The sequence below is a fragment of the Myotis davidii genome, unplaced genomic scaffold (assembly GCF_000327345.1).
Source record: "Myotis davidii unplaced genomic scaffold, ASM32734v1 scaffold962, whole genome shotgun sequence".
In the NCBI taxonomy this organism is placed as follows: domain Eukaryota; kingdom Metazoa; phylum Chordata; class Mammalia; order Chiroptera; family Vespertilionidae; genus Myotis; species Myotis davidii.
In genome coordinates this window covers 4,787,457-4,813,606 of record NW_006295559.1, presented here as the reverse complement: position 1 = coordinate 4,813,606, position 26,150 = coordinate 4,787,457, and the positions used below count along the sequence as shown (strand labels likewise).

General features: G+C 41.2%; 1 protein-coding gene across 1 annotated transcript in view; it reads right to left on the bottom strand.

The window, feature by feature from the left end:
* The window catches only part of LOC102761905 (collagen alpha-4(VI) chain), a 102,221-nt gene extending 76,467 nt beyond the window's left edge, over positions 1–25,754 (bottom strand). Inside the window, exons 1-6 of the mRNA XM_015568067.1 lie at positions 25,660–25,754; positions 12,298–12,385; positions 9,082–9,699; positions 6,335–6,922; positions 4,766–5,398; positions 741–1,367 (exon numbers count right to left, since the gene is read on the bottom strand). Coding sequence (XP_015423553.1) covers positions 741–1,367; positions 4,766–5,398; positions 6,335–6,922; positions 9,082–9,699; positions 12,298–12,373 — 2,542 coding nt within the window. The 5' untranslated portion in view covers positions 12,374–12,385; positions 25,660–25,754. The remainder of the gene's footprint in view (positions 1–740; positions 1,368–4,765; positions 5,399–6,334; positions 6,923–9,081; positions 9,700–12,297; positions 12,386–25,659) is intronic.
* Positions 25,755–26,150: the final 396 nt, after the last annotated feature.

Genomic DNA, 26,150 nt, shown 5'->3' with positions numbered 1-26,150 from the left:
AGGGGTCATATTCAAAGAAGCGATGTCACTACACGCAAGTTTGGAAAATTGATTTTCCTTTATTTTTAACTTATAAGTTTTAAATTTCAAAAATGTCTGTATCTTTTTATAAATAATTTCCTGCTTTATGTGACTTAAGATTTGGTCAATCCATACTCAATTCCCTATGGCTTCCACTGTAAATATGCATATGGTTTCATCTAACTGTTAAAATGGATGAGGGGTAAGATAGAAAGAGGGAGGGATGTTCACTATTTACTTCACATTCTTCTGCACTGTTAGGAATGAAGATGAAATCATTTTAACTTTATAAGTTTTGTGTTTCAGTATTTTAATAAATTGACTCCAAAATCTTTTCTTGAATGGGGTGAGGGGTTGAGGTGAGGGATAGGAGAGGAAATGAGTGGATGCATAGAGCAAGCAGAATGTGTGTATATATATATATATATAATTTGGAGCCCAGCCCGTGATTCAAAATCATGCGGCACTGCCCACCCACCTGCAGCCTTGCCTTGACACCCGAACCTGTCCACGCAGAGCTCCAGTGCACTTCAAACCCCGCCCTCAGTCACCTCTGGCTGGTCCCGCCTTCTCTGGGCACCTCCCCACTTCCACCCTGTCTCCGGAGCAATGCCCCAGCTAATATGCTAATGATCTGGTCATTGCCCGTTACGGCGTATCAACCATTAGTATATTAGCTCTTTATTAGTATAGATAAAATTTGGAAAAGGTCCTCCTACCTTCTTGCACGGCATAGCCCATGCCAGTAACGGAAACTCTTCCGCCCACCGTCTGAGGGCAGAGCTTGTTTTTAATCTTGCTTCCCACAATGGAGAGTTGCAAAAAGGATTCCAGAGGGATGGCGTGCGTCCAAGGGGGATATGAAGCTATCTTCTCCAGGTCCTCACTCTTGGAGGCAAGCTGGGTGCCCACAGCATAGATGGTAACGCCCGCCCGGCGCAGGAGAGAAGCCGGTCTGGACACATTGTCCTGGGAGAAGCCTTCCGTGATGACCACAGCTATCTGCTGCACACCTTGCTTGGACCGGCTGCCCTTCTCCGGAATGAAAACCTCATTCCTTAGGAAATCCAAAGCAGCACCCGTCTTGGTCCTTCGTCTCTGTCCCCGGGAGGTTAATTTGTCCAAATGCTCCAAGATTTTGGCTGGAGTCTGAAATGTATCCAGTGAAAACTCAAGTCGTGGCTTCTCGCCGTAAAAGACCAAGCCAATTCTCACATCGGGAAAAACGCTTAGAGAGCGGACGGTGGTCTTTAAGAAACTGACAACTTGTTGGAAATTAGATTGCCGATCCCTGCTAAATTCCTCAATGAGGAATACTAAGTCAGCAGGGATAGCAGTGGGACATGCTATAAGCAAAAACAAAAACAAAAAGAAGGGTTTTAGGCATGAGAACAGAATAAGAAAGACAGCATTCATTTTGTATATAAAAGTCATGCTATATTTTATATACCATTATATTTATATACTTATTTTTATATACTGTAATATTTAGTATTAAAATCATAATAATATGTATTATTCTAACTTATACTGATACATTTTAGAATTTAGTGGAAGGCTTTATGACCATCATTTGGTATGATGGTCAAAGAACATTACAGGGTTCATACCTATCCCCAAATTTTTCACATGAAAGAGTATTCACAATATTTGCAAATTTTGTAAATATATCTGTATCTACAAGAAAGTGCTTTAAGGTCATGTTTTGATTCATTGAGTCCATTAGAAGCATCTGAGTCTTGCTTGGCTAGTTTTTTCATCATTTTTCAAGTTTCAGAAAACCCTGGGTCAAATTCTCTTTTATAGGCCTGAAACCTCCTGGATTTAATAACTTTGCCTCTGTCCTGGTAAAAGATGGAAATAGTAAATTGTGACTGTTAACAGATACAGCTTCCTCTATAAATTTCATGTTATTTCAACATGAAATACCCCAAGTTCCCACCAGAAATCTTTGTCCAAAAATTGGGCTTAATGGCTATTTTATTTTGCTATAAAAGAATCTTCCCTTTAATCTGCCTTAAATGGGGTATTGGCGTTATATTGCATTAAACTCCCTTCTAAGAGAAGTCCAAACCTCTTTCACAATTTAAGGCAGTGCTTACTGTAAAAAAAAATAAATAAATAAACAGCAACGATTTAAAAAAAAAAAAAAACCAACACTGTGTCCACATACCAAAAAGGCACAAATATGCTTGGATGTCAGAAAAAATAAAAATCCCCCTAGCAGAGAGCTGAAACCATATACACAGGAGGCTGAAACCAGTGTGTAGACAGCTGCATATGATGAGACAAAATTGGGAGAAGAGCTTGTAGGGTCAAAAGAATAATCTTTTGATTATCTTTGGTTTCTTGGTATCCTAAAATTTCCCCTTTGGTCCTTTTTTACAGAGTACCAAAAATCAATCCTAGATTTTAAAAAAAGGATGTGGCCCCCTATTTTGCCAAATCTAAAACAGCTTCTGAGGAAACCCAAGCATCTTTGACTCATCCCTTCCTTCACCTGCTGGTACCAAGTGCTATTATTCTCCTTTCAGGTTGTCATGAGGATGAGTCCCCTTTCCTCATTATCAGAGCCACCACTGGCCAGACCCAGGCTCCCTCTCTATTTGGACAGATGACGGCTCAACCTTAAAGTCCTTCTGAGTAAGAGGTGTCATGTGGAATTCAGCCTGCACACTAAAGGATTCCTTAAAGACCATTTTAGTCCTGTCATTTGTCCTGCTTAAAAGCCTACTGCTACTTTCCAGTGCCTTTGGGACCCCATAATCAGGGTCCATCCTACCTAATCTAATCTCATCTCTAGCTCCCTCTAAATGCCCCCATCCCAATTGGCTCCATTTTTTTCACCTTCTTCCGCATTCATCCAGCCCATTCCCACTTCCACACCCTTATTCATGTTCTTCCCCTTACCAAGAGTACCCTCCTCCCTTCTCCTTGTATATTAAAATCACACCCATTATTGAGGGACCAACACAATCCCTCCAGGTTCTCCACCACACCCTCATTTGTTCTATTCCTACTTCACAGAGTGCCCATAGGTACTTGTCAGTTCTTTATTAGCTCTATTTGGATTTTCCTCTTCTCGTCTCACATATGTTTGTCTTTTCTGCCTATAAAATTCCAAGGACCCTCAAGTTCTAGATGTTGAGAGGTCTAGGCAGAGCTATGATAATTCAGAGAAAGTGGGGATTGATTGCTTCTAGTTGTGGGGATACAATAGAAGCCACACCAAGCTTTTACTAGTAGTTGTGGGGGTGCTCCACAAAGAAGGTAACTTAAAAGCTGAAAGATGATGTATTCTAGGCTGACGGTAACAATAGAAGCCACACCAAGCTTTTACTAGTAGTTGTGGGGGTGCTCCACAAAGAAGGTAACTTAAAAGCTGAAAGATGATGTATTCTAGGCTGACGGTAACAATAGAAGCCACACCAAGCTTTTACTAGTAGTTGTGGGGGTGCTCCACAAAGAAGGTAACTTAAAAGCTGAAAGATGATGTATTCTAGGCTGACGGTACAGTGTATTCAGGGCAGACAGAGGTGAGAAAACATGAGACATACACAGCAAATGGTGGGTAGTTCAGCTTGGCTAGTGGTTAGAATGTATAAAAGATAAGTCTCAGTGGTTCTCAACCAACAGTGGTACCCATTCCCAGACAACATTTGGAAATATATAGTGGTATTTGGGATTGTCATAAGATTCAGGGGTGCTCCTCGCAGGGACCAGGGATATTAAACCTCTAGCAAGCCTGGCCGGCGTGGCTCAGTGGTTGTGCATCGACCTATGAACCAGGAGGACGCAGTTGAATTCCCAGTCAGGGTACATGCCTGATTGCAGGCTCTATCCCCAGTGTGGGGCGTGCAGCGGGCAGCTAATCAATGATTCTTTCTCATCATTGATGTTTCTATCTCTCTCTCCCTCTCCTGTGCTCTCTCTAGAATCAATAAAAACATATTTTTTAAAACAAATAAAACCTCTAGCCATGCAAAGGACAGTCCTACATTATAAATTGTCCCACCCAAAATGCCTATAGCATCTCCCTTAAGCATTTTGACTGCCAAACTAAGGAAGGACTGTATTTAATCTCCGGTGAGAAGCCTGAATGCTCCTTCTGGAAAAGGTATATGGTAACCTGGATTATAGTACAGAAATATTTACTCCCTACATCTCATGTCCATGGTGGAAATATACTTTTTCTCTCCATGGATGATGACATGACCATGTGACTTATTTTGGCCAATGGAATGTTAGCAGATGATGAAGCCAAGGTCTCAAAAGTGCTTATGCAATTGCATTTTCGCTCTTGAACCTTTAAAGTTATCATGGGAAGAAGATGCCTAGAGTAGCCTAATGATCGCGGGAGGAAGATGGGAGAAAGTGATGGAGCAGTCAAACGGAGACCAGCCAACCCTCATTCCCAAATCCCAAATCTGTGAATAAGCCACGGCAAGATTAGCAAAGCCATTTAATTGAACTCAAAGACCTGACCCTTGGCAGATCTGTGAAAATAAATACTTCTTTTCAGTCACTGCCTTTTTGGATGACTTGTTATGCAGCATCATTTTGACTATAGGTAACTAATACAAGGTTTGTGCCTGATGCCGCTCCAAGCCCTCTTTCCCATCTACCAGTGCCTGTTTCCCGGTGCTGAGGAATCCAGAGTATCCCCCATCTCTGCCCTTTCCCCAGACTTTCCTGTTACGCTGAGACTTCCCAGTAGCTCACATACCTAGAGACCAAACCTTACCTACTGTAGTGTCCTTCTCGGCCTTTGTGACTGTAGTGGCCTCCTCGGCCTCTGTCCTGACCTCGGATCGCCCAATCCCTTGGATCACCATATTCACGTCTTGTATCACCTGTCTGACTCCATCTTGACTTTGCATCTCATAGACAAGGGGTGGGGTCCCCATCCCCTCCAGTTCTCTTCTGTCAAAGTCCTGTAAGCCCACAGATATGACTTTCACACCTTTCTCCCTCAGTGTCTGTGCGGCATCCCAGACCTCATCCTCCGATTTGCCTGAGGTAATGACCACTGCATATTGGGGGACGCCCTGGAGAAAGCGGCTCCCCGCTGCCTCCTGGAAGAAGGTCTGATGGAGGTATCGCAGAGCTTTGCCTGTCCTCCTGGAGCCTCCCCGGACGACAAAGTGTTCATGGATGTGAGCAGTCACCTCATCCTGGCTCTGGTAGGTATTGAGCAAAAACTCAGTGTGGCCTTGACCACCATACTGAGCCAGCCCAATCTGGTACTTGTTCCTACCAACATCTAGCATTTTAACCACTTTGGAGATGAAATTGCGCATCCACTGGAAACTGGCCTGTGAAGTGTTCTGTGAGGTGTCGGCAAGAAAGACCACATCTGCATAGGCCTGGGTGAATTCTGGAAAAGGAGAGAGAAAGGGGGAGGGAAAGACACCAAAGAGAAAGTCAATCAAATCAAGACATCATGGAAATGAAATACAAGGGTGATTTTGTGAGGGAGGGGTACGTAAGAGGAAGAAGTACTCTATATATGTAACACTGTACATATTGTACTTCCACCTCCTCCACGTGAGACTGCCTCGAGGCCCTCTTATACTCCTGCTGCCTGTGTTGTCTGCTCCATTAGATTAAAGTATCTTTCAATGATTCTTTTTCCACCAATGGAGGAGACAAGGGAAGTTAACATATACTGAGCAGTTACTTAGTGCCAGAGATTTTTATGTACCCTATCTGACTTAATCCTCATAAACCATCCTGCTGATAGTTTATGTTGTTCAGATGAGAAAACTAAAGTGAAGTTTAACGACTTGTCCATGCTCACATAACTAGAAAGTAGCAAACACCGTATTAAAAAAAAAAACACATGCCTTTTGGCCTGGCCAGTGTGGCTCAGTGGTTGGGCATCAACCCATGCACCAATAAGTCTCTAGTTTGATTCCAGGTCAGGGCACATGCCCAGGTTTCGGTTGTGGGCTTGAACTCCAGTGGGGAACATGCAGGAAGCAACCAATCGATTCTCTCTCTCTCTCTCTCTCTCTCTCTCTCTCTCTCTCTCTCCATCAATTTTAAAAGAAAACATTTTTTAAAAAAATTTTAAACATATCTTCTGGACTTCCAAATCCATGCTATATCCTCTTATCAACATGGCAGGGTGTTCTTTACTACACATGAGAACTTCATTCATCCTTCACTCCCCAGCTCAGATGTTCATTCAGGGAAGGTCCCCAGGTTCTCCAGGGACGGCAGACAGCTCCTACACTGTGCTCAGTGTATCATAGCTCGGGTTGTACTTAGGCATCCTGATTGAAATGTTGGGTTCGACACAGCTTCTTACCTTTTCTTGTACCCTCCGCTGCTGAGCACAGTGACTGAAGAATGCCTCCCGAGACATCCTGCAGGATGTTGAAGTTTTCCGTGTTAAAGAGGAACTTCTCAAATGGCTCACTGGCCATTTTTTGCAACTCCTGGACATCCTGCACGTTGATGCCTACCACATACACAACAACACCGTCTTCTTTCAACCTGTCAGCTGCCTCCTGGACTTCATCATTGGACTCGCCGTCTGTCACCAGGATAACTATCTGAGGAACTGTGTCCTTGGCCCGGCTGCCAGCTGCTTCAGTCAGATAGTTGGTCCTGATAAACTCCAGGGCGGCCCCTGTGTTGGTGGCTCCTGTCCGGTAGGGCAGATTCTGGATATGCTCCAGGACCACACTCTTCAGAGGGTACTGGTTCAGCCGAAAGGCTGGGTAGATGTTGTCATTATACTGAGCGAGGCCCACGCGGACCTGGTCACTGCTGATGTCCAGTCCCAAGACGACAGAGTGAAGGAAGTTCTTTACTTTCTGGAAGTTCTGGGGTCCGATGCTGGTGGAGCTGTCTACTAGAAAGACAATATCCGCCAGGACCGCATCTCTGCAAGCTGCAACCGAGAGGACAGAAGGGATAGGGTCTGTGGACCTTCACTCGAAATGCTTAGAAGCCATAGAGCCAAATGGGATAGAGAAAGGGAGAGCAATGCCAAGCCACCTGTACTCAGGGGTCCTCAGACACCCCACATGACGCTGTGCTCAGAAGACCAACAACATCCCCTGTGCCTTTCCTTCCCTCCACTCCGGCATCTTCTGAGGCTTCTGGCACACTCTGCTGATGCCTCCGACCTTGAAATCCACTTGGACAATCCTTAACTCTCATTAAGAGGAAAAACGCTTCTATAAATGTAGCAGCATGCTGAGAAGGGGGCTGTACACTTTCCAGTGGGAATAAATTTTATTTCTAGGAATTTGCTGGCACCAACAGGTCAGAAAGCTGGAATGTATCCCAGGTTCTAGGATACATTGCATTGTCGCTCTACCACTTAGCAGCCCTGTGGCCTGTTATCACTCACCTCTATGGCCCTCAATTCTCTCTCTAGAGCACTGAAATATTTCCACCAGCCCTCACAATCTCATGGGATTGTTTTGAGGATGAAATAAGATAATCTACTGTAGCAGATAAGATCAGTGTTCTGCCCAGGTCCTTTTGGATCCCTTTTTACTATTTCTATACCCTGCTCTTTGAAGGACCTTTCAGCTACTGGAGCGGCTTTGCCTACAAAGTCTAGCTCCTTGCCTTGGGTCAAGACAATCCTGAGTTCTCCTGTAGGATCAGGCTCAAACTACTCTCTGTGGAACTTTTGCCTAAGATCATACCCTTCCTTTCTTTCCTCTACTTCTCTGTCCTACATCCTTACCAACCTGCTTTGGGAGCTCTTCCATGACAAATAATGTGCATCCGAGTCCTTGCCTGAGGCTCTGTTCCCTATGAACACAATCTCAGACACCTTTCTATTGAAATGGATCTCCTTCTGAAAGACTTGGGATCAAGTCCTAGCTCTGCCACCAGTAATGTTACCTTGGCTTCAGTTTCCTCACATGAAATAAATGCAAATAATAATACTAGCTGCCTTATGTAACTATGTAAAAACAAATACTAATTGCCCTGTGTAGCTAACCAAAAAAAAAAAATGCATTATGTATCTATGTACCAATCAGATGGGCAATGCAAACAAGTTTTGAAAACTACATAGTGCCAAGCAGACTAGTTACTACTATGTATGTAAAGCCTCTTCGTACACCTGGAAGTACTATGCAAAAGTAAGATATACAACGTGGCTGTCCAAGAGCAACATTACTACCACCCACCTGTGGCACCAAATGGTTCAAAAGTTTTAGCACTTCTTCCAATTCACCCACCCTTTCTAAAAATATCAAAAATAAAGAATAAGTAATGAAGGCTCTATCCTCTTGTGGATTTTGATAGAACCCACGAGCCATCTTCTCATTCTCTGTTCAAATTCTGTGCTTTCTTATAGAGTTTAGCAATTAATTTATAAAGACTGTTTACCAGTGTATGCCCCATCAGCACCAACAGAAATTCAAAGTTGATGACAAGTATATCACCACAGGTAATGACTCGAATGCTTATGGGCACTATGATAAGCACTTTACCTGCATAACTTTAATTATTTCAACAACTCTCTGAGGCAGATACTACCACCCTAGAAAGAAAACGTATAGATTCAGAGAGATAAAGTAACATGTTCAAGATGACACATTTAGAAAGTGGAGAATCGGGGTTGGAACCCATATCTTTCTTTCCCCTAAATTCATTCTCTTAACCAGTACATTACAACACACTCACAGCAAAACAAGCTAGCCTCCTTGGGAGGGAAAGGGGGGGGGGGGGGGCTATGCCCCTCTCCCTTCTCAGCCCCCCATCCAGGCACTACGGGTAAATTCATCTAGGAATAACAACACCATAGAAACAAATATTTCTTTCATCAAAAATGGACTTATACTACATGTCTATATAGAACCAGCATAAAGCCCACAGAATGTAAAAAAAAAAAAAAAGGAATTGATAAATTTAAGTCCATGATTGGAGAAGAGCATAGAGTACAGATGGTTTAGCAAAATTTTAATATTAAAATCAAATATGCACAAATATGGAAAATCAGGACAGTGCACGGGAAGAATAAGAAATAAAGCCTTGAGTTCCGTGCCTTACAGATCAGAAATAAGAAGGGAAAGGCTTTTGTACCTGGAGAGACGCGGTCAACAGGTTGAGCCGCCTTTACCAGGGTGTCACAGAGATCCTTCCGCAGCTTGGGGGTGAGGCTGCCCAGAACGGAGAAGTTGGGGAGGAAAGAGGCAAACTTCTCCGCGGGACTGCTGGCAATCTCCCTGAGCGCGGCCACAGCTGCCCCTCTGCCGCCGATGGCGATGGCGTAGAGCAGGATGCCTGCCCCCCTGAATGCCTCCGCAGGCTCCCGCACAGGGTCCTCAGAGGGGCTGCTGCTGAGCACCACGGCCACCTGCGGCACGCCCTCCCTCGCCCGGCTCCCGGCGACTTCCTGGAAGTGGTGATCTAGGAGGAACTGCAGGGCCAGGCCCAGCTTGGTGCCCCCAGGGCGCCCAGGTTTTAGTGGAAATTTCCGAATGTGTCTCAACACCTCGCTTTTGTGGTGGTACGTGGAGAGCAGGAACTCGGAATGGGGCGCATCGCTGTACTGGGCCAGTCCCACGCGGATGGTCTCTCTGCTGACATTGAAGCCATTCACCATGGTGTACAAGAAGTTCCGCACGTGGCGGGTATTTTGGGGGTCGATGCTTGCGTCCACTAGAAACACGACATCTCCCACAGAGGCCTGGCTGCAGACTGGCGAAGAGAGTCAAGTTAAGATAAAAAAACATTACCAAACTGGCAGCTACTGGCTGTAAATGCATCTCTCCCAAATTACTGCCTTTACAACCCACGGATCAGCCTGCACGGCTCTTTGGTGATAACTAATATGCATGCGGCCTAAGCGCATGATCATCTTTGCTTTCTCATGGCCATCATCTACCCTGTTCACCTGCCACCCTCCGTTCCATTCTAACAGACATTGGACCCTGCAATTAGATCCTTAACCATGGCCTTCCATTCGTCCCATAAACTTAATATAGAAAAACAGGGAAATAAAAGAAGCAAGTGGGACTACATCAAACTACGTAGTTTTTGCACAGCACAAGAAACCATCAACAAAATGAAAAGACAGCCTGCTGAATGGGATAAGATAGTCACCAATGATACATCTAATAAGGGGTTAATATCCAATAATATATAAGGAACTCATACAACTTAACACCAAGAAACAAACATTCCAATTGAAAAATGGGCAAAGGACCTGAATAGACACTTCTCTAAAGAGGACATACAGTTGGCCAATAGACATATGAAAAGGTGTTCAGGGTCACTAATCAACAGGGAAATGCAAATTAAACACATGATGAAATATCACCTCATAACTGTCAGAATGGCTACTGTCAATAAATCAACAGGCAACAACTGTTGGTGGGATTGTAAATTGGTGCAATCCCAGTATGCCAGTTTCTTAAAAAATTAAAAATAGAACTGCTTTTATGACCCAGCAATTCCACTTCTGGGTATTTATCCAGAGAAATCTAAAATACTCATTCAAAAAGGTATATGCACACCTATGCTCATGGCAGCATTATTTTTAAAAGCATGGACAAATGAATAAAGAAGATGTGGTACATATACTCAATGGACTCTTACTCAGCCATAAAAAATATGAAATCTTACCATTTGCAACATGGATGGACCTAGAGGGTAGTATGCTAAGTCAGACCAAAAAAGATAAATACCATATAATTTCACTTATGTATGGAGTTAATAAATAAACAAACAACAACCTCATACATACAGAGAAGAAACTGATGATTGCCAGATGGAAGGGGGATTGAGGAGGGGGAAACTTTCCATGCTCCCACTTCCCCCTGGCAACTTTCTTTTTCTTCTTTCTTTCATCCTTCTTTTCTTTTATTTCTGGTAAATTCCCATAGAATCATGTGTTTTTTATCTTAATTTGTAACATAGCATTCATTAGTGTACTTATTTAATTAATGGCAATTTCACCAACTAGACTGAGCTCCATGGGAACAGACACCATATCTTTTGTTTGTCCACCTCTCAGGTGTCTAGCATAGAGAATTCACCCAAAAAATACTTGAAGAAGGGAATATTTGGGGAAACGAAAGGGAGTGAGAGAAAGAGGAGAGGAGAAGACATATTGAACATTAATGAAACCAACTAAGGAATCGGAAAATTTTAGAGCTGGAAATATTTCCATGAGACTATGCAGTGCAATACAGTAGCCACTGGGCACATGTGCCTATTGAGCACTTGAAATGTAGCTAGTACAACTGAGAAAGAAAATTTTAAATTTTATTATCAACTTTTAATTTATTTTCATTTAAATAGCCATGTGTCTAGCAGGCACTGAACGGAACAGTACAAGTATAGAATAATGAATCCAATTTATCCACCTCACAGATAAGGAAAATAAGACCTAGAAAGGCAAAGGAACCCATGTAAATCCATTCAAAGAGCCAGCATTGGAAAGCCGGGACTGCCATAAGGAAGATTAAATTAAAAGTCCACATTACAGAAAGGCAAAGACCACATGAGAGTTTAGACAGAGAAGGGCTGGGAAGGTTGCTGAACTCCAGAAACTTTAAATTTATTTATTACTTCTAGAGTCTGAATACCACTGCCTCTTGGAATTTTGCCTAATCCTGGTCATACAGCCAAGGGAAATCATGACTATTGAGAAGGCAGGTGTCATTTGAGAAGGTATTTGAAACATGAAAAGACTGACTCACAGTTTCTGTTCACAAGTGAGGAGAGTCAGAGCTAAAGGGGAAATTTAGAGAGCCTTGTGTCCTTTTTCCAACAAACAACAGTCTGCGTAATTATACATGAATATTTAAAACTCATTATCGTCTCAGTGGGGCTTCAGACTACTCAAGCATTCTTCTCTTGATGAGACTTTCATCTTGAGAAGTCCCAACAATCTGTTAAAATGACTGCAAAAAATTTCAGAGGTGTCCCTAGCATTTGGTGAAGTTCTCCATCTTGTGATGACAATTACCCCTGGGAATAGCTCTGCCAAAGGAGACAAAGCAAAATACAGAATCAATAGGCTAGGCTCATGTTTATAAAAGCTTTTCAGAGCCTAGTAATTCATTCAAAAGTATAGTATTTTTAATATCTATTTTTTTGTCATTTGAAATTAAGCTCTGAAGAAAAAGGGGGGGGGGTGTTCATTAAAAGTTTCCAGATTCTAAGTTCTTTTTAAAGAACCAATTCCCTTTTATTAATTGTGAAGGTCCTGAAATATTTTCTTTTAAGATTGTCACTACCACTGCGTTCCTGGCAAGGTCATCGTGTTGGCTTAAGAATCTGCTGTATTACCAATTCTCTGTGAGTTGATGAAGCCAAAGCTAGCTGCAAGAAAGATGGTCACCCAAAACATCTTCCAAGTCTCCATTCTAGATATTTCCTAGAGAGAAAAAGAAATCTCATAATTAACATTGTCTTCACACACTTAAAATGGATGCATCATATTGTATGTTAATTATATGTCAATAAAGTTGATTTTCTTTTTTTAATTTTTATTTTTAAGTTGATTTTTTTAAAAGCCCAACTGTCTATCCCTAGATGAAAGTTTTATAAAAATAAAGAAGGACATTTACACAGTGGAATACTACTCAGCCATTTAAAAAGAAAAAAAAAAGGAAATCTTACCTTTTGCAACAGCATGGATGGGCCTGGAGATTATTATGCTAAGTGACATAAGCCAGTCAGAAAAAGATAAATACCACATGATCTCACTTATATGTGGACTCTAATGAACAAAATAAACTGACGAACAAAATAGGTCCAGAGGAATGGGTACATGGAACAGTCTGACAGCTGTCAGAGGGGAGGGGGCTGCGGGACCAGATGAAAGAAGGTGGAGATGGGCAAAGAAGGAAGTGGGGATGGGGATGGAAAGAGCCTCTGCTTGGAGTGATGGGTGCATGATGAAGTGTGCAGATGATGTTTTATTGATTTGTATACTTGAAAACTGTACGATTTTGCAAACCAATGCCGCCCCACTAAATTCAATTAAAAGAAAAGACAAAAATATAAAAATTAAGGAAATATTGTCACACTGTTTCTTGCTGACCCAACTCAGGAAGAATCTTGTAAACACTGAGTGTATACCTCAGACTTACTTCCCTGCTAAAAGTTGTCCAGATATGCCTATAAAAGGAGAAAGCATATAGGGCCTGGGTAGAACTTGTTTCCCACAGTGAATTTATTTGCTAGAACATAAACATTTCTGGATGATTTTGCTGGTATTTTTATACAAGCACTAGATGACCTGATAAACATTTGTGGCATGAAGAAATATGCAAATCTCTCAGGAGCACATCTGCCTGATAAAATCAAGCTAGCCTCAAAATACTTCCCATGTTCCCAGAAGGAGCAGAACATCAGACTTCCCTCTCCCAAACTTGGAGCCAGTTCCAAAGGCCCCCATGGAAACCATCCACTCCCAATTCCATGTCTATTTTTTTGATTCTAAGAAAGTCTATGGTTTACAAATAAGAACAACATGGCAATTGAATGAGCTGTTCCAACTAGAATAGGGAACACCTCATCTTTATCTTTGTAGCCAGGCAACCCCACAGCCATCCTCAGCACAGTGCAGGAACAAAAGTAAGTAATCTTGGCCCTAACTGGTTTGGCTCAGAGGAGAGAGCGTTGGCCTGCGGACTGAGGGGTCCCAGGTTTGATTCCAGTCAAGTGCATGTACCTTGGTTGCAGGCACATCCCCAGTAGGGAGTGTGCAGGAGGCAGCAAATCGATGGTTCTCTCTCATCGATGTTTCTAATTCTCTATCCCTCTCCCTTCCTCTCTGTAAAAAATCAATAAAATATATATATTTTTTTAAAGTAAGTAATCATGGAGATAGACTGCCCAGGTTTCTGTCCAAGATCCACTACTTAATCATTAATCTTGAGCAAGTTGCTTTGCATCTGTGCCTCAGTTTTCCCATTTGTAAAATGAGGGTAATAATAGCATCTACCTCCGAATCTTGTCATCGGGATTAAGTGAGTTCGTTATTGTAAAACACTTTACTCCTGCCTGGATATAGAGCACCCTGTGTTTGTTTTAAATAGAAAACATTTTCTTGAAAACCCACTATGTAAAATTTAAAAAAAAAGTATTCCCCTTAATTTGAAACCCAGAATCTAAGAAATAGAGGAGCACTGATACTTTGCATTGCATATTAATAAAGTACTTTGTGTGTTTTGAGTCATATTTTTATTTAGTTCGTGTGCTTTTCACTTTTAATTGATTGCTGTTTGTAAACTACTATGCTAATATCTCCATGTTCCTCACCTCGAACCTAGGAATGGCCAGCAGAGCAAATCTTACTCTGCTTATTTCATTGATGGAAATGAAGAAATCAGATCCCAAAAGGTAAGTAACATACCAGAGCTACATAGCCATGCACTGTCAGGTGCTGTCCCAGGTAACCTGACTATAGGTCCAGGGTGCATGCCTGGGCCTCAAAACATCTGCTTCAAACTCTTCAGTGGAAATCTGTTAAGTCCAGACTGTCATTAACTTCCCTGTGTCCACTTCATGTAAAATGAAGACCTGTGAGCAATTTACCCTGGGGTAAGAGTATGAGCTCAAGACCTAAGTTCCTGCATCCACCAACTAGGTCTTCAAAGAGCAGTTTTATGTCTAAAACACTGTAGTTGGTGCTCCAGAAAATGGAATTACAAACTCTGTGTTTACAGAACTGAACAACCTATTTGGGGAAAGAAATTTTACATACCAGAAATGATAAGAAATTCAGTAAACTTTAAGGATCATTCTTTAAACTTATCAAATAAGTTAAGCAAGAATTTCAGTATCTAAATCACTTTTAAATCTTGTGCCTTTTAAGCAGAATATTGTATGAAAATGATATCATGATCCTCAGAAATAGCAGCCACCCACCCAACATTTGAGATCCTCTTTTCAGAATGTGTACGTGTAGTCACCCTGCTTCCCTGAAGACACATTTCTACTGTGCAGGCTTAATTTACTCCTTAAGGGTGACTCACAGATACACATCTATTTTTTCCCATGCCAACAGAAAATACCGGGAGGAGTCACGACTTCAGAGGGAGCCCACAGCCCTTGATTCTGTTTCAGCTTGACCATTTGTTCCATGTGGATTTCAGCAAGCCAGTTCACCTCTCAAGGTTTACGTGGTGATTCAGAGAGCTTGATGCTGATTTGAGACACCTACTCTATCATCCACTATATTACAATCATTCCCCAAGGAATTGGTCCAGTGATTTTCCAAAACATATGTGATATAATTGGATTTCTCTGTCCCTCAGTTCCTACATCAACTTCCCATTAATGCTTCCTCAAGGAGGCATATAAGTAATTTGAGCAAAGATACTTTAAGATTATAAATATCCTATTCCCCAATGAATTTTCATCTAAATGCAAGTAAATGGCCCCAGATGGTTTTGCTCAGTGGACAGTGTCTACAGACTGATGGGTCCCAGGTTCGATTCCAGTCAAGGGCACATGCCTCGGTTGCAGGCTCTATCCCCAGTAGGAAGTGCACAAAAGGCAGCAAATCAATGATTCTTTCTCCTCATTGAGGTTTCTATCTCTCTCTCCCTCTCCCTTTCTCTATGAAATCAATAAAAAATATAAATAAATAAATAAATGCAAGTAAATGGATCATCCAAAATAAAATCATACATTTTGATTATGACTATTACTACAATAAAATGCTATCCGTCAACCTTTTTTGAGTACTCACTGTCTTTAATATAATTTATTTAATTTTAAGTTTATGTAATATAATTTTAAACTGTCTGTATTTAACAACTGGTTTGCAGAGTTACTGTCAGCTTTCACAGGCCAGTAAACAGGCTCCACACACCACTGTACACTTCAGCTGTTTTAAGTCTTGGGTTAATAAAGTTAGATGAAATAAAAAATTAGAGTATCTACATTTTAATATTTCATTATGACCTAGTTATTAGTATAATGCAATACATCATAAAAAATGAAAAGTCTTTTTAGTTAGTTGTAAATAAAGCACCAGAGCTGTTTATGGAAATCTAGTGGGAAAGTCAAACGTTTATAAACATTTTACAGCTGTTCATATGTGTCTGCTATATCAACAAAGAGAAAAAGGTCTGTATGTTAAGGACTCACTATCTATATTATATATACTATTCCATGAAGATGTTTATATTGAATTTAAGCTGCTAAAGGGGGTTTGCAGTTGAACATGCAGGGCCCATTGTGGAGGCAAAAAACAAAGCCATTAAATGAAGTGCAATTAGGTAGAGATAGCATCAGATAACAATTCTTTTTGGAAATAATTCTCATAGGTTTGGGGCAGAGAAAGACTTCTCTCAAAGTTTGCTGTTTAAACAGTTAACTCATTAGGACGATTTATTTTTTAAGATTAATGTGTTCAATTAAAATAATTACTTTGTACCCAATATAGTAATAATTGATTCAGGAAAGAGTCATTAAGTGATGCTAAAACAGTATTTTAACACAATCTCAAAGTATCCCCTCACAAATACCTTATAAAGAGAACAAAAAAGTGTCTGCAATGGACAAACATGGTGGACACAACTTAACCAAGTGACCAAAATTAATATCCTATATAATAAAGAGGTAATATGCAAATTAACCCTCACACCCTCATAAGATGGCTGCCTATGACCAGGCCCGCAGGGGGGCTCTTGGCAAGGGGCGACTAGGCTGGTGGGGGGGGCAGTTAGGGGCGACCAGGCAGGCAGGCAGGTGAGCAATTAGGAACCAGCAGTCCAGGATTGTGAGAGGGATGTCTGACTGCCTGTTTGGGACATCCCCTGAGGGGTCCTGGACTGGAAAGGGTGCAGGCTGGGCTGAAGGGACCCCCCCATGCATAAATTCCATGCACTGGGCCTCTAGTCTATATATTAAAAAGGCTAATATGCAAAGTATCCCCTCAGGAGTTCAACTAGGAGACTGGGAGTTCAATCGCTCGCTATGACATGTGCTGACCACCAGGGGGTGGCACAGAATGAAGGAAGGCCCCAGCAGGCAGCTGAAAGGCCCTGATGTCCAGCCAGGCCTAGGGACCTACCCATGCACAAACTTTGTGCACCAGGCCTCTAGTCAACAATAATAGGATAAACCAACATCAAGTACCTCCTGATGTTATTGCACATGAGAAAACTCAACATCACTTACTTACTAGTATATGGTAGCCCTCCTCAAGATCCATGACCTAAATCTAATAATGAGGAAACCATCATATAAATGAAAAAAACTTGGGGACAGTCTTAAAAAGCAACTGGCATGTGCCTCTCAAAAATAGTATTATCATGAAAGACAAAGAAGAGCTGAAAAACAAACTAAGGTGAAAACAGTCTAAAGAGATACTAAAGCTGCTCTGGCTGGTGTTGGCCAATGGTTAGAGCATAGGACCAAAGGGTCTCAGGTTCAATTTCTGATCAAGGGAACACACCTAGGTTACCAATTCACTCCGTGGCCTGGGTCTGGGCATGTGCAGTAGGCAACCATGGGATGTGGCTCTCTCACCTCTCTCTCTCTCTATCTCTCTCTCTCTCTCTCTTTCTCTCTCTCTCTCTCTATCTATCTCTATCTATCTCTATCTCCCTTCCTCCCTCCCTCCCTCCATCGCATCCCCTTTTTCCCTTCCACTATGTCTGAAAAAGCAATGGAAAAAATATCCCCAGGTGAGAATTAACCAAAAAATCAATTTAAAATTTTTAAAAAAGAGATATTACAGCTAAAGGCAATATATGATCTTGGATTGCAAAAAAAAATTGCTATAAAGGACATTAAGTGAGACAATAGGTAAAATTTTAATGTGGACTGAATATTACATAATAATTCTATTTCAAAGTCAAATTTCCTGATTTTGATCATTGTGTTGTAGTCATATAAGAAAATGTCCTGCCGAAACCGGTTTGGCTCAGTGGATGGAGCGTCGGCCTGCGGACTGAAGGGTCCCGGGTTCGATTCCGGTCAAGGGCATGTACCTGGGTTGCGGGCACATCCCCAGTGGGAGATGTGCAGGAGGCAGCTGATCGATGTCGCTCTTTCTCATAGATGTTTCTAACTATCTTTCTCCCTTCCTCTCTGTAAAAAATCAATAAAATATATTTTTTAAAAAAAGAAAATGTCCTGTTATTAAGAAATACACACAGTATATTATGGAGCAAAGGGTCTTAAGATCAGGAATTTACTCTCAAATATTCAGTAGATTATAATAATTCTCGGGGGGATGGGGGCATCAGATACTCTTACAAGTTTTTCATTGATTTGCCACCACCCCAGCATTTCATGAGTTGGTCTTGCTAGGGTAACGGGAATAAGTCCCCTGTCTTTCTGTGGCATTTCATCCGGGAAGGAGACCTACCATCAGATCAGGCCTCTCTCCAAAGGCCCTGGGTAGGTCAGGGCACTCTGCCACTCCTTACTTCCTATCACCAGGAAACATAGACAGAGCAGTGAATAAGGGCAAGAACGGCCCTCTGCAAGTATCTAGTCTAGCGTCACATACATGGTTTTTATTTCTTTTGTGTCCTTTAAGAAGAAGGTTGCTCCAGACACTTGGCTGCTAGAAATAACAGATTAAAGAAGTAGTTCTTTTTCTAAGAGGACTTGGAACTCTATAGAGAGACAGAGACGGATAAATTGCAACATTGTGAGGTGAGCAAACTACTGCAGGCGTCTATACAAGGTGCTGAGGAGCACAGTGGGTGAGCACTCCCTTCACTTGGGTGAGACGGCTTCAGAGCAGACGTCACTAGAATTGAGACTTGAAGGATGAGGAGAAAATAGCAAGTGAACAAGCATGTGCAAAGACACAGGACACGTTTTAGACACCCAGATGGAGCTCATCCAAGGTCTGGGCTAGGGGGTTATGGTTTGGGAGTGCTGGGACTTGGGTAAGCTTTTCTGGAGCAAATGGGCTGTACAAGCTCTTAAGACATGATAAGTTTTATGGAGGCCTTTTTTCAAATACCTGAAATGAGAAGGTGGGACAGAAGAGGGGACCTGGGCAAAGTTTCTCCGTCTTCAACCATAAACCACCTTAACTCCATTTCATTAAATTAGCAGTGCTTTATATACCAGCCTCCTTCGGCATTTCTGCTCTCTCTCTGTGGACCCCTTAACCATAAAAGTAAAGATTCCATCTCTAATGTTCTATGATGGTGGTTCTCAAGCTTGATCATTGCATCAGAACCACCTAGAGGACCAGTTAAAAACCAGCTTCCTGGACCCCACCTCCAGAGTTCCTGCACAGTAGATCTGGGATGGGGCATGAGAAGCTGCATGCTGAGCTGGTCCCAGGGACCACACTTTGAAAACCATCCTTCCATGCATTTAGCATGCAATGGTTTCTGCCCAGGCAGATGTCTGCTCCACTGATCTTCAACAGCAACTCGGGCTCCCCATGGAGAAAATCAAGTGTCTATTATTAACTCGGTGGAGAAAAGAAAAAGATGATCAATTCAAAAACCTCTTCTTTATGATTAAATGACCGAGAGATAAGCAGAAGTTGCAATATATTTGGATGAAAGGCCCAATGCAAATATGCAAAATTAATTTAACACATTTTTTATTTAATTTCTAATTATATTTTACTTTGAAATCTGAAGCTCTGTTCTGTATCTATCTATCTATCTCGTATTTTAAGCACCGTAGATTTGACTTCCCTACAAGACAGACTTACAGCGTACCACATCTGGGCAACAGGAAACTCCAGGAGGCAAACAATTGGGGGACATAAACAGATTTTTTTTTTTTGTATACAACACGTTAAAAACCACACAGCATGTCTGACAGTTAAAACAAACTAAAGGTTAGCCTTAACCTTTTGCATAAATATTAACATTTGCTTTCTGTGCCCATTCACAAATCTTATGACTGCTTGGATCATATATATACAACTTTTTGCAAAATATTTGAGGGAGGCTATGTCAAACATTTCAATGACAATTAATGTGTCATTAGGCTCCAAAAGAAAAGTATAACAAGATGCAGGGTCTAGGAGATTCCTCCAGGGAGGGGTAAAGATGACAATGCCACAGTTCAGCAAAGCAGTGAGTGGGTGCTGAAGGCATCATACTCCCATCAGCTATGGTAATTACAAGATCCGCGCACAGTTAATTTGTGAGGTGCTTAAAATTTTGAAACTGAACAAAACCTCAGCCGTTGGGCATTTTTTCTAACTATTCTAGGCCCTCTTCATATCCTGATTCATCTAGTTTCCTGTAACTCCTGGTTCATACATCAGTGATGTCATTTGCCATATTGCGTTGTCATTGCCTGCCTAATTGTTTATCTCCCTCACTGGGTTGTGAACACATAGAAGGTGGAGACTTGGTCTGAGAAATCATTGTAGTGCTGGCTACATTGGAGCCAACTAATGAACATTTTCTTTTATGAACATTATCTACATGGGTGGGTGAGCAAACGGCTGAATGATTTAATCCAATAAAAAATATTTACTCAGACTCAACTTATGTGTGGCTTATAAACTCCACCACCCCAGCATTTCATGAGTTGGGTCTTGCCAGGGGATTGGGAATAGCTACCCTGTCTTTCTGAGACATTTCATTGGGGAAGGATGCCTACATTCCACTAGCAGATCAATACACCTCTCTAAAGGCCATGGGTAGGTCAGGGCATTCTGTCACTCCTTACTTCCTGCCACCAGGAAACATAGAAGGAGCAGGTCGAGATAGTGAATAAGGGTAAGATGGCCCTCTGCATGATCTAGTCTGGTGTCACACACATGGTCCTTTATTTCTATGTTCTTTAAGAAGAAGGTTGCCCCAGACACTGGAAAGAGAGTGTAGTGTGGAACAGTAAAATTTGCACGGAAGCTGACTGTGAATTTTCTGGTTCAAGTGTTGCCCCTGCCACATCCTTATTATGTGACTTCTTGGAAGTCTCTTAAACTCGCTAAGCCTCAGCTCTGGCAGCATTGAAATAGAGGCGATGATATCTTGCCATCACCCCTTGGCAGGATGGCATGAGCTAATGGGGGAGGAAGGACTTTGTAAAAAGCTACAAAACATAAAAGGTTACCATTACTTCTGTCAAGTGATAATCTATGGAACAAAGTCCCCAAAATCCCATCCTTTCTCATTGACAGAACCAAGCTTCAGCAGTTTTTATTCCAAGAGAAGTGCTTTGCTTGAATCAAAGGGCTGAGATGACATTTTTGCTTCCTTGTGTCTAGGCTATAACCACGCTGTGATGAAAGTGAGATTTCGGGTTGTAACAGAAATTTCATAGCAGTGAGAGAAGACTCCCTACATCAAAGGACTAGGGTAGCTGGTGTGACACCAAGCTGGTGGCAGTGTGGTCACTTGGATGTCACACGCTCTTTGAAGCTAGCCGCCTATGTTCTTTGAGCTGAATCTTTTACTTTGGTCTCCAGGACTTCAGCTTAAAATAACAAAGTGCCACTGAACTATTCTCTGTATCATTTTTTTTATCTTAAGTAGTGCACAAGAAATTTTTAAAAATATATGGAAAAAGTACCCATGAAATGCATCAACTGGCCCTCAGAAAGATAAAGATATTTCTTTATAGATTGTAAGATGCATTGACTAGGCTAACTTTCTGAAGGTTACAAAATTATAAGATAGTGTATTTTTGCCAAGTTCACTTAGACTTTGTAGATTCACCATATGTCACTTATTCCTTCCTTCTATCTAAAAGGATGAACTCCACTCCTTGGCCCCAACACATGTGCACACATGCACACACACACACACATACACACATACCTGGCAGGCTCCTTTCAAAACCCAGCTCAGATGTTACCTCCCTAACCCAAGCCTGATGGCAAATCGCTTCCTATTCTGTTCTTTCTCTGAACCCTGTGCACATATTTCAATGAATAGCCAGTCTTTGTTAAGATTGTGTCCTCATCCCTTATATATGCTCAGCACCTAAGATTTTTCCCTTCTTTGCTCTTTAAAAAAAAACAAACAAAAAAAAAAACTCCCTTCTTTCATTTCTCTCAATTCATGTCAAGTGCAACCTTTGCATAGCACAAACCCAAATCCATGACTCCTCTCTCACATATACCTCCTACATTTTAAACCTGCCAGGAAATCCTGTTGGCTCTCCATTAAAGCTGTGTATCCAGAAACTGATCCTTTCCCACAACCTGTATTGAGCCACCATCTCCTCTATTGCTTCTAACCTTTCTCCCTTAAGTCTAGTCTCAATATATATTCAGGGAAATCCTTTTAAAACCTAAGTCACCTCTGCTCAGAGCCTTTTAGTGACTCCCTGCTTTGCTCAGAGTAAAAAGACAAAGATTACAAGGCCCTGTGTGATCTGGCCCACAGCTTCTCTCTGACTCATCTCTCACTCGTACTCATTAAACTCTGATCACGTTGGCCTACTGGATGTTCTTCAAGTAGCCAGTTACAGTCCCTGTTAGGGTCTTTGCATATGCTGTTTCCTCTGCCTCTAACCCTCTTTCCCACATATCCCCATATACGCATGGTTAATTCCCTCACCTCCCTCAAGTCTTTGCTTCAATATCATCTTCACGGTTAATCCACCCTAGCCATTCTACTTAAAATTCTACCCACCCTTGTTCTCCCAGTACACCCAACCCCCCTTACTCTGCTCTGCTTTTCTTCTTTTCTCATAGTTCTTATTGCCTCCTAACATACTATATAATATTCATCATGATTTTTATTATCTGTTGTTACAATCTCACCGTTAGCTAGAAGCATTATGAGAAATCTTTTTGTTTCCATGATGTATTCCCAGGGTATGGCACATAGTAGGTGCTCAACAAATATCTGTTGCTTAAATTCATTTGCTCAAAATGACTTCCACCTGGGCCAGTGTGGCTCAGTGGTTAAGAGTGTCAACCTGCACATACCGAAGGGTCATGGGTTCTATTCCCACTCAAGGGCATGTACCTGCATTGCAGGTTTGATCCCCGGTCCCAGTTGGGGCCATGAGAGAGGCAACCATTTTCTTTCTCTCTCTCTCTCTCTCTCTCTCTCTCTATCTTTCTTCTCTCTCCCTCCTTCCCCCCTCTAAGAATCAATGGGAGGGGGAAGGGGGAATAAATGACTTCCTGTTCTTAAGATAGAATGTTCTATACAAAGATTTAGAGACACTCTTGGAAAGACTGGTGCCCTCTGCCATTACTTTTTGGTAAATGAAGGACTCAAAGCCAATTGGATTTACTTTTACATTTTAATTACAGTTATATTTTTATTCATCTGTATTAAAAATATAATCACAGCAACAGTATAAATCTAAACATTTGGCAAGTTTGTACAATGGGTTTATTTCTAACTCATAATTGCCCCTATTGGCCCTGAGAATGCTGTAAGAGGGAGAGTCATTTTTAGCTAAGTTTTATCTCTCTACTAAGTCTGTCCACTCATTAAATCTCTAGTGCAGCGGTTCTTCCAGATCATGGGCATAGTATTGGAAGGAGGTACTTGGTTTAAGATCTCTGAGAAATCTCAGATGAAGCCCAGCTATGACTGTAACCCACGCCCAAGGGGGCAGGGGAGAGATATGAACAGAAGGATGAATCTTCTAACACTCACTGCCACAAAAATTCACTTAGATAGTGAGTAGCTCAAACATAAGACACAAGATTAGAGTGGAATGTTTGAGCAAAACAATTTTCTGTATGATCTTTTTCAAAGGAGTTATCATGTTTTCAGATTCAGAATATTTCAGGCCAAAACATCAGGGAGAAAACATCTATCATTTCACTTCCTAGTGACTCTGTAACACATCATATTTTTTGTTCCTGCAAAAATATAGACATGGCTTTAGTACTCTTATTCAGTGTCAAAATAAACACATCCTTTGATCTTTCAAAGCCCATTCCGATGAGTCAGAAACTACCAGTAGAACTATGTGATGGCAGACTACTTTCAAAAGCCTGTGGGTTACCCACTCAAGGACTGAAATTTTAAAAAGGACCCTTCTGTATTTGGTATTCCCTGAGCCTATTTCTTTATTTCTGAAGATCAATACAAAAAAAGACAAAAAGGTGATAGATTTTTCTCCTATAGATCCTGTGGAATAATTTTCAGCCAAAATTTTTTCCCTTTCACCCCACTGAAGTCATTCTTAATAGTCATCACCATCCCTATGTTTGTTCAGTGAATTTAAGTGTAGAAATATCAGCGCCAGTTATTCAGAAATTACATACAAAAATCTAAAACTGATCAATTTCATCTTAAATTTCATCTTAACTTTTCTTGCAGGTCTTTACAAAATAATCATTTCCTTGAGTCTAGCAAATTATGCGCATGCTGAAGTATTTAGGGAGAAGTGTACTGATGTATATAATTTACTTTAAAATGCATAAAATAATAAGATGGATTAAAGTGAATAGAGGGGTAGATATGTGAAAACAATTATATTAAAAATGTTAACGGTGAATCTAAGTGTTGAGTGTTCTCTGAATTCTTTAAATTTTGTTGTATTCTTTAAATTTTCACTTCCTAGTGACTCTGTAACACATCATAATTAAAAATGGAAATAATCATTTAACTTAATTATTAAAATTATGTCTGGTTGTCAAATGGAAAGGAAAATAATGGTAGTCAAATTGTATGAATCCTGGCAAACTAAAGGGATGAAAACTTTTATTTCTAACTCATAATTGCCCCTATTGGCCCTGAGAATGCTGTAAGAGGGAGAGTCATTTTTAGCTAAGTTTTATCTCTCTACCAAGTCATTAAATCTCTAGTGCAGCGGTTCTCAACCTGTGGGCCACGACCCCTTTGGGGGTCGAACGACCCTTTCAGAGGGGTTGCCTAAGACCATTGGAAAACACATATATAATTACATATTGTTTTGTGATTAATCACTATGCTTTAATTATGTTCAATTTGTAACAACGAAATTGGGGGTCACCACAACATGAGGAACTGTATTAAAGGGTCGCGGCATTAGGAAGGTTGAGAACCACTGCTCTAGTGTTTTCTACTTCCTTAGACCTCCCATTCTAACACTAATCTTCATTCTTAAAGTCTCCCAACGATTTGCATCAGTGAAATAATTCATGTGACATGTGTGAGTCCCCTAAGTCAGTTTCCCCTTTCCACACAGAAGATAAATTCTGGAAGCAATCTCATGATATCTTACATCTTCCCGCTCAATAAAAGTCCAGAGAATTGCAGGTCTCTTTTTGTCCTAGTTTTAGAGCTTCCTCTTCCTCTGTATATCTAACATATTCTTTGGGTTTGCTTGTTTTCTCTGCGTCTTTCTCCCTATCTCAACGGTTCTCCATCTCTTTGCTATTCAACGTCTTTCTTCCGGTCTTTATCTCTTTCTCCTCTGTCTGTCTATATCAGTGATGGCAAACCTTTTGAGCTCGGTGTGTCAGCATTTTGAAAAACCCTAACTTAACTCTTGTGCCGTGTCACATATAGAAATTCGTTGATATTTGCAACCATAGTAAAACAAAGACTTATATCTTTGATATTTATTTTATATATTTAAATGCCACTTAACAAAGAAAAATCAACCAAAAAAATGAGTTTGCGTGTCACCTCTGACACGCGTGTCATAGGTTCGCCATCACTGGTCTATATGTTTCTGTCTCTATCTCTGCCTAGAAATGAAAAATAACAGTGTATTTGCAAAAATAAATGGAAACAAACTAGAGTTCCCAAATAAAAACTATCCCTGGGAGAAGGCATTTCTTCCTACCTGGAAAAGCCTTGCAAGCTGGTCCTTTCAATTTCTCCTTCTTGTCTTCATCCCTTAAGAAGCTGTTCCAGCCTAGAGTACAGGAAGGCTCAAGGATACACATCAGCTTTTCCAGTGTTTAATACTCTCCCAGGGGGAAGTGGGCGGGGGGGGGAGGAGCAAAGACTGTGTTTATGGTGAGTAACACATTGCTTGTGCTTAGGCATGCTTTGTTGCCATTAAATAAAAATGGTCCTTCACCCTGTGAACACTGACCTTGAAAATGAACTAAAAAACTTACCAGGGAGAGCATTCTCAAAATAATAATAATAATAATTTAAACTAGCCTTTTTCAAATTTAATTAAGATTTCCTAGAATTAAAGTTGACCCTAACTATTCCTATTTTAATAATTTATTCTCCACCTAACGTCTCTAGACTATAAGCTCATTGAGAGCAGGGACTGGGTACTGTTCAGCTTTGTGTCACGCATATCTCCTGGGTATCCCCCAG